The 14,715-nt window shown below is 41.5% G+C and overlaps 1 protein-coding gene across 3 annotated transcripts in view; it reads left to right on the forward strand.

Annotated features, from left to right (window-relative positions):
- MCEE (methylmalonyl-CoA epimerase) overlaps window positions 1–13,883 on the forward strand; it is a 20,162-nt gene extending 6,279 nt beyond the window's left edge. For all 3 annotated transcript variants that reach the window (XM_019020972.4, XM_019020974.3, XM_019020973.3), the window contains exon 3: window positions 13,577–13,883. In XM_019020972.4, the coding sequence (XP_018876517.1) occupies window positions 13,577–13,729 (153 nt within the window). In that variant the 3' untranslated portion in view covers window positions 13,730–13,883. The remainder of the gene's footprint in view (window positions 1–13,576) is intronic.
- The last annotated feature ends 832 nt before the right edge of the window (window positions 13,884–14,715 follow it).

A 14,715-nucleotide genomic window follows, 5' to 3' on the forward strand; every position in this document is an offset into this window, starting at 1 on the left:
CTCTTTAAAATGCTAATAACTTCTTCGTTATTACAAAGTCAATACATTTTCAATTACTGTAATTTTTGAATTGCACCTGCCAACAATTTTTAAAGGAATGTGAAGAAATGTTAGACAAGAAAAGTCCATTAGAGAACATTTCTATAGATGTTCATGTTCAGATAACTGCCTTTTAGAATATCAGCAATGACAATTATGCATCGATTTAATTTGCTAGGACAATTCTTTTTATAGAAAGAATGACATAATTGTTAAGCCAAATTTCTTTTTCTTTTCTTTTTTTTTTTTTTGAGACGGAATCTTACTCTGTCGCCCAGGCTGGAGTGCAGTGTGGCGTGATCTCGGCTCACTGCAACCTCCGCCTCCTGGGTTCAAGTGATTCTCCTGCCTCAGCCTACCAGGTAGCTGGGATTACAGGCATGTGCCACCATGCCCGGCTAATTTTGTATTTTTAGTAGAGATGAGGTTTCACCATGTTGGTCAGGCTGGTCTCAAACTCCTGACCTCAGGTGATTCACCTACGTCAGCCTCTCAAAGTGCTGGGATTACAGGCGTGAGCCACCTTGCCTGGCCTGTTAGGCCAAATTTCTAATACAGAGGAGAGGTCATTTGATTCTAGAGTGAATTCAAGGATGTGTTCAGTTCATTATTGCAAACATGTATGAGACCCTATAATGTGTATTCTGCCAAGTACTTGGGATTTAGCAGTGAATAAGACATGAGTCATGTCCATAGTGAGGAGGGTCAGAAATTTAAACACCCAAGTGCAATATACTATGATAAGTAGAATTGATATATGTGACTTTGCAGTAGCACAGATGAAGGAGATTGATTGCTCCTGGCAGATTGAGTTGCTGGGAAGGCCTCACAGAGCATAAGTTACAATGAATGTGAAGGAATTCCCTAGGTGAACAAAAGGAGAAAGTTATTTCAGGCAGAGGGAATTGCATGTGGAGAGGCATAGAGTTGTCATAACAGCTAACACTTAGTGGCTGGGTGTGGTGGCTTATGCCTTGACATGGCTTGGCTGTGTCCCCACCCAAATCTCATCTTGAATTCCCACGTGTTGTGGGAGGGACCAGTGGGAGGTAATTGAATCATGGGGGCAGGTCTTTCCATGCTGTTCTTGTGATAGTGAATAAGTTTCACAAGATCTGACAGTTTTATAAGGGGGATTTTCCCTGCCCAATCTCTGTCTCTTTGCTTGCTGCCATCCATGTAAGATGTGACTTGCTCCTCCTTGCTTTCTGCCATGAGTGTGAGGCCTCCCCAGCCATGTGGAACTGTAAATCATTAAACCTGTTTCTTTTGTAAATTGCCCAGTCTCGGGTATGTCTTTATCAATAGCGTGAAAATGGACTAATACACACCTGTAATCTTAGCACTTTGGGAGGCCAAGGTGGGCAGATTGCTTGAGCCCAGGAGTTTGAGACCAGCCTGGGCCAAATGGCAAAACTGCGTCTCTACTAAAAATACAAAAAGCTAGTCAGGTGTGGTGGTATGCACCTGTAGTCCCAGCTACTTGGGAGGCTGATGTGGGAGCATCACTTGAGCCCAGGAAGTGCTGAGGTGGAGGTTATAGTGAGCTGTGATCACACCACTGCACTCTAGCCTGAATGAAAGAGCGAGACCCTGTCTCAAAAAAAAAGAACTAACATTTAGTGAGTCCTCTAGTAGTATGTCTACAAAGTAACTCAACACATACTATTTTCTTGAATTCTCATAGCTACCCTGTGAGGGCCCTATTATCCCCATTTGACAGGAAAGGAAACTGAGACAGAGTAGTTAATTTGCCCACAGTCATATCAATAGCAGGTATGGGGCTGAATCCCAGATTGGTTCTGATTCCAGGGTCTGCACTCTTACCCATGATGCCAGTTGCCTTCATTATATTAACTGAGTTTTAAATTTGTGGTGGGGAAGCTATAAGACCTTAAGCAGGGAACTAAACAAGTCCTAATATTAGCCTTTATTTTATTTTTAGGGAGTTACTTTTGGCTGCAGGTCTTTGTCAGTGGACCTGAGGGTTTGTCTAAGCCCTACCCCACCCCCCAGGATGAGAAGCAGGACCTTTGAATCCACTCCCCCTCTCTCCCACACTGCACTATCAGTATTCCATCAAGAGAGCCCATGCCTTCAAAGGAGTTCAGCTATGTGATTTATTTCAGTTAAGTAAGGAATAGTGGAAGTTCAGTAATGGCAGATTCAAAAGCAGAGATTAGAAGGGGGACATGCAAATGTATTGGATATAAAATGAAGGTAGGTAAGAGGAGAAGGTGTGAACAGTGGTTAGTTAGGTGCTATTTTAGTATAATACCCCCATCATCATTCTCTGCCCTCCACAAAAAAATTAAGTGGCTTAACACGATTTTATTTTTCTGTTTTCAGTCTAATATTAGCTATCCCAGGCTGATGGGCAGCTCTGCTGTCCGTGACACATGACTTACAAGGTTGCTCCAGGCATCACCATTTGCCAGCCAGAGGGAAGGGAAGGGAAGGTGGAGTGGGAATACCTGGCAAGTGGCTTTAAGGAGATGCTCTAGGATCACTTCTGTCCTTATCCCATTGGCCCAAGCTTAGTTACATGACACACTTCTCTGCAAGGGAGGCTGGGGAATGTAGTCTCTAGCTAGGCAGTTATGTGCCCTGCTGAAACTTGGGGGTTGCTGTAATTAAAAGGAGGAAAAGGAGAAAGGTACTGGAGGCCATCAGTGGATGCCGCACTTGGTGATTTTTAAAAAGTGGTGTGTCACCTGGGCACGGTGGCTCATGCTTATTACAGCACTTTGGGAGGCCGAGGTGGGCGGATTGCCTGAGCTCAGGAGTTTGAGACCAACCTGGGCAACACGGTGAAACCCCATCTCTACTAAAATACGAAAATTAGCTGGACGTGGCGGCGCACACCTGTAATTCCAGCTACTTGGGAGGCTGAGGCAGGAGAATCGTTTGAACCTGGGAGGCAGAGGTTGCACTGAGCCAAGATCATGCCACTTCACTCCAGCCTGGGCAATAGAGCAAGACTCCGTCTCAGGAAAAAAAAAAAATGTTGAACCACTCATCAGAGAATTGGCTTTCCCCTCTGTAATCACAGGGCTACTTTCTGTCCTTTTTCACCAGGATCTTATAAAACCTCTGACTTAGCATATATCTGTTTGTGCATGCTCCATAGTTTTCGGTGACTCACTTGACGAAATGTCCCTTTCTCACATGTGGATTACGATCTCAATAGTTAATTAGCATTTTTCTGTCGAGGTTGAGTTGGTTTCTACTTTCTCTTTTGAGGTTTACTCATATTTCTTGTGTGTCTTTGCCTCTCACTAGAGGAAGTTTAGAGGGCATCTTGTCCCATCTCTTCTCTTGCTCAAGTATGGACTGAATCACCCACTGTTTTCTGGCACAGCTTGTGTTTGTGCTCCTAACTGCTGCCTGCGATGGCAAGAGGGGGGTCACCTTCCCTGCCTTCTGCGTGCCTCTGCTTGAGGAGACAAAGCTGGCCGTGCTTTCTCTGGAGAACTTACCCAGACAGCACAGTGTTTCACAGTGAAGACTTTAAGGGCCACCAGAAATACTTACTCAAATTTGTATTGAGTTTGTAAAAATATTTAAATGCTTCCGTGCTGGTTGGTAAACAGCTGCTGCTCTGTAACCCCTAAGTAACATTCCTTTTCCGGAAGGACCCTTTTCTGGGACCCTTTAGACACCCTTCTCCCTGTACAATTTTTTTCCTTCAGAGAGAGGGTCTCACTCTGTCACCCATGCTGGAGTGCAGTGGCACAATCGTTACGCACTGTAACCTGGAACTCCTGAGCTCAAGCGACCCTCCTACCTCAGCCTCCTGAGTAGCTACGGCTACAGGCAGCACACCATCATGCCCAGCTAATTTTTTTTTTTTTTAAGAGACAAATTCTTGCTATATTGCCCAGGCTGGTCTCAAACTCTTGGCTCAAGCAATCCTTCTACCTCAGCCCTTCCAAAGCACTGGGATTACAGGCATGAACCACCATGCTCAGCCGCACAATTCTATCTGATTAGTATCTTTGTATTTTCCTGATTGTTAAGTATTTTTGGTATCACTCTGTCCTTCACTGTACAAGATGCTGGGGATATGTGGCTGAACAAGCAGAAAGTTCCTGTCTACCCAGAGCTTGCCTGCTTGCTTCATTTATTCACACATGCTCCTCATTTTCCAGAGAGGATTAAAGGTGACTGACTAAAACACAGCCTACAAAGTACAAAAGGATAAACAGAAGTAATAGTGCTAGTTGAAACACAGAGGAAATATAAGGGATGATTAGCATACCTTACTAGTTTAGCCAAATACAGTCCCACACCGCATAACAATGTTTCAGTCAGTGATGAGTCCACATGAGGTCCCATAAGGTTATACACTGTATTTTTATTGTACCTTGTCTGTGTTGAAATGTGTTTAGACACCATTGTGTTACACTTGCCTACAGTTTTCAGTAACATGCTGTACAGGTTTGTAGCCAAGGAGCAATAGGCTGTACCCTGTAGCCTAGGTGTGTAGTAGGCGCCACCATCCAGGTGTGGTGATGTTCGCACAACAATGAAATTGCCTAGCGATGCATTTCTCAGGACTCGTACCCATCAAGTGACACATGACTGTATTTCTTTCTACTTACCAAAAACAAAAAAGGAAATAAACAGTATTGAGTACCTATGACCCCTCCCCATTCCTTCCCTTTCTGAAGACTTCAGGTAGGACAGAGCAGAAGAGTCATTTTTGTTGATGGGGAGAACCAGACTGGCCTAAAGCAGGGTGTTGGGATCCTGGCAAGGTGAGGAGGGCATCAATGAGTGCCAGCTGCCTGCCCCGGGGAAGCCAGAGACTGAGTGCCTATGCATGGGGAGTTCCAGTGCAAGGTGTCCAAGTCTGAGCAGGGTTTGTGTGTTTGTGCCCAAGGGAGCATCTTGACTTGCAGTGTCAGAGCGAGGAGGGCATCAGCATGGGAGGCCAGCTTAGAACTAAATGCTTATGTCCCCTCAAAATTCATATGTCGAAATCATAACCCCAAAGTGATGGTGTTAGGTGGTGTGGCCTTAGGGAGATGATTCCTGAGGCCCCATTCATGAGCAGTAGGCCTATCCCTCATGAATGGGATTAGTGTCCTTATAAAAGAGGCCTCAGAGACACCCATTGCCCCTTCCGCTACGGGAGGACAGTGAGAAGGTGCTGTCTGTGAACCACCAATCCCCCACCAGATGTTGAATCTGCCAGCACTTAGATCTTGGACTTCCCAGGCTCTCAAACTGACAAATTTCTGTTTTTTCTGAGCCACCTAGTTTAGGTATTTTGTTCTAACAGCCCGAATGGACTGAGACACAGCTCAGAGCAGGGAGCTGGAGCCCAAGGATGTTGAGAAGGGCGTCCACCTGAGGGGCAGCGGCAGCAAGGAGTGGGAGAGCCAGAGCAGGGTAGGGGCACCGACACTGTGGGGAGGGCACGCCCAGCATGGAGGGCCAGGGCTGGTCCTGTGGGGAGTGCATCGTTGCAGGGGAAAATGGTGACTAATGTGGGGAGTTGAAGCCCAGGTGGGATAAGCTGGGTGTCCTCGCAGGGGGTGGCCTGGTATGGGAGCAGGGCCTGAGAAGGGTGAGGCAGATGTTCACATGGGGTAGGGGGCAGGTATGGGGAGTCAGAGCCACACAGGGTGAGGAGGATGTGTATCCACTGGGACGCCTCCGGGCGGGATGTTGAATCCCACAAAAGGCAAGGAGGACTGCAGCACAGGGAGTGGCCCAGCTCACATGGGGTAACAGGCCTCTGTGCAGGGGTGGTGTGGCCTGGAATTGTGAGTGGGAGCTCAGATGGGATGAAGAGGGCAGCCCCACGGTTGGAGCACATGTGTTAGATGAGTAGGTAGTAAGGATCATGGGAGCCTGGCTTCCCAGTGGCAGACAGAGATGTTGGATTTGATTTCAAGGTAATCTTGAAATTACTGTTGCAGGCTGCTGGGGAAAAGCACATGAGAAAAATATTAATAGTATTTAAAAACTAAGACAAAAGGTAGAGAAATGCAGCAATTATAACAGTTTTATTTTCTGAGTGATCAGACAATAGATGACTCATTTTCTTGTTTGTGCTTTTATATGTTTTGCAGATCTTTTTTGACAGCATATATTCCTTAGGAAAGAAAAAATTTATAATTTCAAAGTAACAGGCTAGTGAGGTAACTCATTTCCTACATACTGGGTAATGTTTGTTCTTCAATCAAGAAAGGAAAATATTCTCCTTTTTAAAAAATTTTATTCTCATTTTGGCTTTTCACAATAAACTAGGGAATTAAAAAAATATTTTACTATCAACTGTGAAAATTTCAGCAGAGACAAGCATTTGAGGGATACTCCACATAGCCCCCACTAGACTATATAGTCAGTGTGGAAGCTTAGGTAACATGTGCTCTTCTGAAATAAATCCAAGAAGACAGGAACCATCTGAACCCTATGTAAAGTGAGACAGTGTTAGGCTTGCATAATTCACTTAGCTTTTAGCTTTTGAGGAGATACAGTTGGAACAAATACAACAAATACTTAATCCAGACTTTTCACTTTAACTTTCATGGATTTATACCAATTTGAGGATTGAAGTCATTCATTATATCAGCACCATTACAACTGTATATAAAATAAAAGCTTATGTTTGTTAAATCTGTCCAAATGTCATGTACAGTTAAGAGGGGTACATTATTACTTTTTCATAAAATTTGGTCATTGAGGATTACATACCTTAAGGTTGGAGTTATTTAGCCCAATTACTTGGCTTCAAACAAACAAGATTGTATTGCCATTTTCAGATGGGGAAGCTGAGGACCAAAGAGGTTATGAGATGTACCTGAAGATTGTGAATTCTGGCCGGGTGCAGTGGCTCACGCATGTAATCCCAGCACTTTGGGAGGCCGAGGCAGGATCACCTGAGGTCAGGAGTTGGAGACCAGCTTGGCCGACATGGTGAAACCTATCTCTACTAAAAATATAAAAATTAGCCATGGTGGCACGCGCCTGTAATCCCAGCTACTCGGGAGGCCGAGGCAGGAGAATTGCTTGAGCCTGGGAGGTGGAGGTTGCAGTGAACTGAGATCGCACCACTGCATTCTAGCCTGGTAACAGAGCGAGACTCCGTCTCAAAAAAAAAAAAAGTTTTGAATTCTGATTGTGACAATCCAAACATTTTTTTATTCGGGTTATTGTCACTCTTAATTTGCAGGTGAAGGGGCAAAATCAAGATAAACTCTCAGATACAGATAAATACCAAAAAAAAGAAAGAAAAAGGAAATAGCTGGTAAGAAGTTGAAGTGAAAAGTAAAGGGTCGGGCGTGGTGGCTCACGCCTGTAATCCCAGCACTTTGGGAGGCCGAGGCAGGTGGATCACGAGGTCAGGAGATCGAGACCATCCTGGCTAACACGGTGAAACCCTGTCTCTACTAAAAATACAAAAAAATTAGCCAGGCGTGGTGGCGGGCACCTACTACTTGGGAGGCTGAGGCAGGAGAACGGCATGAACCCGGGAGGCAGAGCTTGCAGTGAGGTGAGATTGCACCACTGCACTCCAGCCTGGGCGACAGAGCAAGACTCTATCTCAAAAAAAAGAAAAGAAAAGTAAATAGCCCCGATTTTCACTAGTGGCATGCAAAGTCTTCCAGAACTATATGGTACACTCTGTAATTGTTTGAAGGACTATAAAAGCAGTTTTAAAAAACCATAACCCCCCCCCTTTTTTAAATTAATACTTTAAGTTCTGGGATACATGTGCAGAACGTGCAGGTTTGTTACATAAGGTACACATGTGCCATAGTGGTTTGCTGCACCCATTAACCCGTTGTCTACATTAGATATTTCTCTTACTGTTATCCCCCCTTTCCCCCACCCCCCAACAGGCCCCGGTATGTGACTCCCCACCCTGCGTCCATGTGTTCTCATTCTTCAACTCCCACTTATGAGTGAGAACATGCAGTGTTTGAAAACCTGCCTTTTTTAAAAAGATGGGTTATTACTGACTGTGTTACTTTCATCCTTACTTAGAGGGACTGATTTAATTTCCCAAATCAAATTGCTCTGCATTTCTTACAACTATTGCATCTGCTTTCAATTCAGAAAATTAAGACATTTTAATTTTATTCTTTTTATTACTGCCAAACAAAGCATTAGGAGTACTCTTAAAAGAATCATAAAATGTATAGCAACACTAACAGAAGGATAAATATGGTAAAAGAGCTTTAAAATCGAAGTTAGTGATAGAAATAGTAACAGAAGTAGAAATAGATGCTAGTGCAATGTCATTTAGACATTTATTAGTTTTTTAAGACAGGGTCTCACTCTGTTACCCAGGCTGGAGTGCAGTGGCACCATCATAGCTCACTTCAGCCTCAACCTGGGCTCAAGCAATCCTCTCATCTCAGCCTCCTGAGTAGCTAAGACTACAGGTGTGTGCCACCACACCTGACTGATTGATTGATTATAGAGATGGGGCTTCACTATGTTTCCCAGGCTGGTGTCAAACTCCTGGGTTCAAGCCATCCTCCCACCTTGGCCCCACCTAAGTGCTGGGATTATAGGCATGAACCACTGTGCCCAGCATGAAACACTGTGCCCAGGCTTGAAGTAATTCATGATTGAGGGATATTGAAGAAGGAGTATACTAAAACATTGGGTTGCAATGTCAAAATTATAGATACTTGTACTTGGATAGAATGTTCCATAAATGAAAATATTCATAATCACATGTAGCATAGGAGTTATCAAAAGGGCACTATGGAAAAAGTCATGATTATATCATGAAATTGTTCAAACATATGAGAAGTAGAAAAAAAATCATGTCAGTACTTTCATCACCCAGGTTCAACAGTTTTCAAGCTCTTGCTACATGTCATCTTTTTGTCTTTTTTCCTTAAATTATTTTAAATGAACAACATGTCATTTTACCCTTACTCAGTTTGGGTCTCTAAGAAATACAAAAATAACCACGGTGACATCATCTTTATTTTCTGGCACTTCAGTCAAAATTAAAGGGAAATCTTTTGGCACCATCTATACACAGCTCATAAATTAAATTTCCCAGATTGATTTACAAATGTCTTTTTATAGTTGATTTGCTCTAATCAGGATAAAAACAAGATCCACTCATTATAAACAGTGGTTAATCTCATCAGACGCTTTAAAAAAATTATGAACATCTTATAATAGTTTGATACATTTATCACAATTAGTGAACCAATACCAATTCATTGTTATTAGCTAAAGTCTGTACTTTATTCTGATTCCTTTAGTTCTTACCCAGTGTCCCTTTTCTATTCCAGGATCCCATCTAGGATTTCACATCACATTTTTTTTTTTTTAATTTTATTTTAAGTTCCAGGATACAAGTGTAGGACATGCAGGTTTGTTACATAGGTAAACGTATGCCATGGTGGTTTGCTGCACCTGACAATGCATTACCTAGATATTAAGCCTTGTATGCATTAGCTATTTATCCTGATGCTCTCCCTTCCCCCACTCCTCCACCCCTAGCACATCACATTTAGTCATCGTATCTGCTGAGGCTCCTCTTGCATGTGGCAGTTTCTCAAACTTTCCTTGTTTTTTTGTTTTGTTTTGTTTTCTAACCTTTTTCTAGGATCTCCTTTCCTTGTTTCTGATGACCTTAACACTTTTGAAGATTACTGGTCAGTTATTTTGTAAACTGTCCCTCAGTTGAGATTTGTGTGATATTTTTCTTATTAGACTCATGTTATTGATTTTGGGAAGACCATAGAGGTAAAGTGTCATTTTCATCACATCATATCAAGGATTCATACTATCAACATGACTTACTACTGTTGATATTAACCTTGATCTCCCAGGTGAGGAGGTGTTGTCAGGTTTCTCCACTGGAAAGCTGTTCTTTTTTTCTCCTCCATACTATCCTCTTTTGGAAGGAAGTCATTATGCAAGGCCCACACTTAAGGAATAGAGAGTTATATCAGTATGGACTTGTGGATATTTATTTTATGACTTGCATTACAATCTAATACTACTTTTTTTCCCCTCAGATTGTTCCAGCTTTGGCCATTAGGAGCTCTTTCAGTTGATTCTTGTGTCCCTTTGACATACCCCCATCATTTTTGGTTTTGTGTTTTGTGTTTGTTTTTTAAGCACTTCCTTTCTTTTTCTGGCACTGTAAGATGCTCCAAATTCATCTTCTATATGAGATGCTCCAAATTCATCTTCTTTACTCTTTGCCCTAGCCATATAATTAGACATTTCATCTAGGAGCCCTGGTTCCTACTACTGGAGAATGGTATTAGAAGCCAAGATCTGGGTTCTAAGTGTGCTTATTGCTACTGGGTGTGTCATTGGGGGTTCTTGCCCTACTGAGCCAGGACAACAGGGAGATATATATGTGTGTATACTGTATATATACACATATCTATACACATTTCTGTATATAACTATATTATAGAATTCATGAAATGTCATAAACTCCTCAGAGCATACTGACGTCTCCAGCTCTAATCCATTACCACATAGACCACACTAGCCTTTATCTTCTCATTCCAACAGTGAGAAACTTAGCTCCCACTATCAGCCATCCATCTACTTCGTTGTTCAATTTCGGTATGATGTGTGGTAGTTATATTTGTCTTCTAGGGCTGCTATAATAAATGATCACAAACTTAGTGGCTTAAAACAGAAATTATTCTTTTCACAGTTCTAGAAACTAGAATTCCAAAATCAAGATGTAAAAAATATGGAAGAAAAAGAAAACAGAATAGAGCATAAGACAGATGTAGGACATGGTCAAAAGTTCTAGCAGAATATAGTTGGAGTCCCAGAAAAGGAAGAGAGAGAAAATAGAACAGAAGCAGTAATTGAAAAAATAGTTGACAAGGACACTACCAATCTGATGTAAAACATCACTCTATGGTTTCAAGAAAGTCAGCAACCCCAAGTAGGGCAAACAGAAAACCACACCAGGCCGGGCAACGGTGGCTCACGCCTGTAATCCCAGCACTGTGGGAGGCCAAGTCGGGCAGATCACTTGAGTTCAGGAGTTCGAGACCAGCCTGGCCAACATGGTGAAACCCAGTCTCTACTAAAAATACAAAAATTAGCCAGGCATGGTGGCACATGCCTATAATCCTAGCTACTCAGGAGGCTGAGGCAGGAGAATCACTTGAACCCAGGAGGCAGAGGCTGCAGTAAGCCAAGATCATGCCATTGCACTCCAGCCTAGGTGACAGAGTGAGACTCTGTCTCAAAAAAAAAAAAGACAGGTGCAGTGGCTCACGCCTGTAATCCCAGCACTTTGGGAGGCAGAGGCGGGCACATCACAAGGTCAAAAGATCGAGACCATCCTGGCCAACATGGTGAAACCCCTTCTCTACTAAAAATATAAAAATTAGCTGGGCATGGTGGTGTGTGCCTATAGTCCCAGCTACTCTGGAGGCTGAGGCAGGAGAATTGCTTGAACCCTGGAGGCAGGGGTTGCAGTGAGCTGAGATCGCACTACTACACTCCAGCCTGGGTGACAGAGTGAGACTCTGTCTCAGAAGAAAGAAAACCACACCTAAGCACACCATAGTCAAACTGAAAATCAAAGATGACAAGAAAATCTTAAAAGCAATCAAAGTAAAAAAGACATATTATAGAATGACATGTAATGACACTTTTTAGTTGCTGACAGAAAAAACCTGCCAATTTAGAAATCTGATTCCGGCCAAGTTGGTGTAAAAGAGATCAGTTTATCCTCCCTGAAACAAACAAGCAACCTAGACAAAATACATGAAATAATGGATTTCTGGCATTGGACATCAGGCAGCACAGGAATTTATTTCTGAGAGAGGGTAAACAAACAAGATGAGCCCTACGATTACCCAGTTTACTGGCTGTAAAGAGTTTCCAGACTGCAGTGCAGGAAGGGGGAATCCACGTGGAACTTAGTGGTCTCCCTGAGTTGAGGAGATAGGAGTTGGAAGTCTGAGGAGGCCATGGTGCTAGAGTTCACAGCTCTCTCCTGGAAAGGAGAGCTGCACAGAGAGTGAACTCTAAAGATCTGTAGTACCTTTCATGTCTTCATCTGAGCTTCGAGTATTGCACACATGTTAGGAAGCTAGAATAGAACCCCTTGAAAGGATTAGAGGGAATAATCCACACACAGAGGTGGGGATAGTTTTTTCTTACTAGTCATAGTAATTTCCGTAACATTGGGAAGAGTACTCAGAAGGGCTTTGGCTTGGTAGTGAGGAAAATTAGTCCTAGACTAAAAGCTGCTCCAATCCCACCTAACGCAGCAGAAAAAAAGCTTAATAATATTGATATGAATTTAAAAATAAGATAAAATTGACAATGTCTGACATCAGGGAGGACCAATTTTCCTCACTAAGTGGGTCGAGCCGTTCCTGCCATGAGCTTCTAGTGCGTGTTCTATTCTGAAAAAGATGAGAATTAACCAGCTACAGTGCAAGATGTCATGAAATGAGCTGTGTTCAGAATGTAGGCACGTGTGACTTTGACATACCTATGAGGTTTAAAAAAGAAATATCAGGAATACAAGTAGAATATGTGCCATATGAAGAAATCATAGCTTATTTATGTAACATTTAGTATCCTCATTAGCTGTTTGACTGGTTTTAGAATTCAGCATATAATCCTTGGCTCTTTGGAAATAAAATTGTATAAATACTAATATTTATTAGATCTGAATGGTAGGTACATGGGTGTTAAACTAGTCTCTGTGCTTTTGTGTGTTTTTTTTTATTAAACTAGTGATTTTAATTAAACTAGTGATTTATGACTGCCTAGGAATGTGGCCATTCATATCATACCTTTTCATCCATTTCTTAGGTTCCCAGTCTAAGTGGGTGACTTTCCAAGATAGAGGCAGATCATTTCTCCGTCAAGTATAGAGAGACACATCTGCTCCTCCTGGAGTGTCCATAAGTATGAAGAAAATAGAAATAACTTAGAAGAGGCTGCAAAAACATTAAAGTTTGAATTTTTTTTGGATGGGGAATAACATTTTGAAGGCAATTTAATAGTGATTTTCATGTGTGTCTTGATAATGTCAAAGGTAATAACCAGGTGTTTTGGCAGGGCAAGTTTTGGGGATCAGGGAAACACTCATATTTGCTAAGTACCTATTATGCCATAAACTGTACTGAAAGCTTTTTATCTGTTACCTCATTTTAATCTGCAGTCAATTTATGTGGTAGACCTCATTTGCCTGTTATAGATGAGGACTCAGGGTTCTCAGGAAAAAGCAATGTCTTCAATCTCACTAATAGTACTGCCAGAATAAACTATTATAAAGTATATCATACATGATTTAGATTATAAGAAGAAACATTTACTAATGGTGAAAATTCTAAGCATTGTGGTTGCTTACCTAGAAAAATTTAGTAACTTCTTTTACTTCTCTGAAAATTTTAAGCTTATTTTTTATGATGATTTAAGAATGGTCCTGCCCACAGGCAGAGGAGATAGACTGCATGAGCTCTCAAAGTTTTTTCTAAGTCTTATGATACTATAAGTTGGTATTTTTATGATCTCAAATGTGTTCAATTTATTTCCCTTTCTTAAGGTGGATAATATTAATGCAGCTGTGATGGATTTGAAAAAAAAGAAGATCCGCAGTCTAAGTGAAGAGGTCAAAATAGGAGCACATGGAAAACCAGTGATTTTTCTCCATCCTAAAGACTGTGGTGGAGTCCTTGTGGAACTGGAGCAAGCTTGATTTATATTTGCAAGCAACTAAATTAATTGACCTGAAAAAGCCTATCAAATACTATCAAAATGTACTATGACATTGAGTCCTTCACTGCTTCCATCATGTAAAAGTTCACAGTTAAAAACTGAATTACAGAAAGATTAAAATATATACATACAAATACATAAATATGTGTATTATTTAGATTAACAAACATATTTGTTAATTTGAATTTGAAGAAAATCTTGATTACTAATTACTTAGGGAACATTATTAAAATCATATAGAAATAAATTATTCCTCTTCTACAATGGGGTAATTGAATGTAATGTGTTAGCTGTGTACAAGGGTATGTGTGTGATGGATGGATACACAAAGGAGTTATGAAAGTATGACAATTTTGTGGCTAATATTTGGGGCAAAAGTTTCTAAGAATGTTTTGGAATACTTTTTTAGAGCAAACTGTTTAAGATTAGGGAATTTTGATCTCAGAAGTTTTGCTCTTCAAAAACAACTCGTGGTCACAGTTTCCTCAGGGTCCAGGTGTTTTGGGTGCTAGGGATAGATGTATAGGAAGTTTTGTGGAAAACCTGGTGCGTCATCTAGTAGGCGTGTAGATGTCTGAATTATTTTTTTAAATCAGTAGTAATTTGTAGAGTTAGGTATCACGTAGATGCTAGAACACCACAACAGGTCCTAGGGGAATATACAAAATGAATAGAAATCCACTGCCAAGATGCTTTTGGTTCAGTTGGGGAGAGTACTGCTTGAAATAAATGTAAACACTTACAAAACAACATCTGAATGAATTAAAAAGGAAAGGAAAGAGAGAATAGATCTCAGAGGATAGTCAGACTCAAACATGTTAGAAACAAGTTTCAGATGAATTTCAAGGATTACAGATGGATGCATTGAATGCATAGTGGATGGAAAAGTGGCTAACAAGTTCATGGATGAATGGATGTTGAGTAAATGAGTAGATACGTAGACACTGAACTTGTTATGGAAGACAA

The sequence above is a fragment of the Gorilla gorilla genome, chromosome 12, assembly GCF_029281585.2.
Source record: "Gorilla gorilla gorilla isolate KB3781 chromosome 12, NHGRI_mGorGor1-v2.1_pri, whole genome shotgun sequence".
In the NCBI taxonomy this organism is placed as follows: domain Eukaryota; kingdom Metazoa; phylum Chordata; class Mammalia; order Primates; family Hominidae; genus Gorilla; species Gorilla gorilla.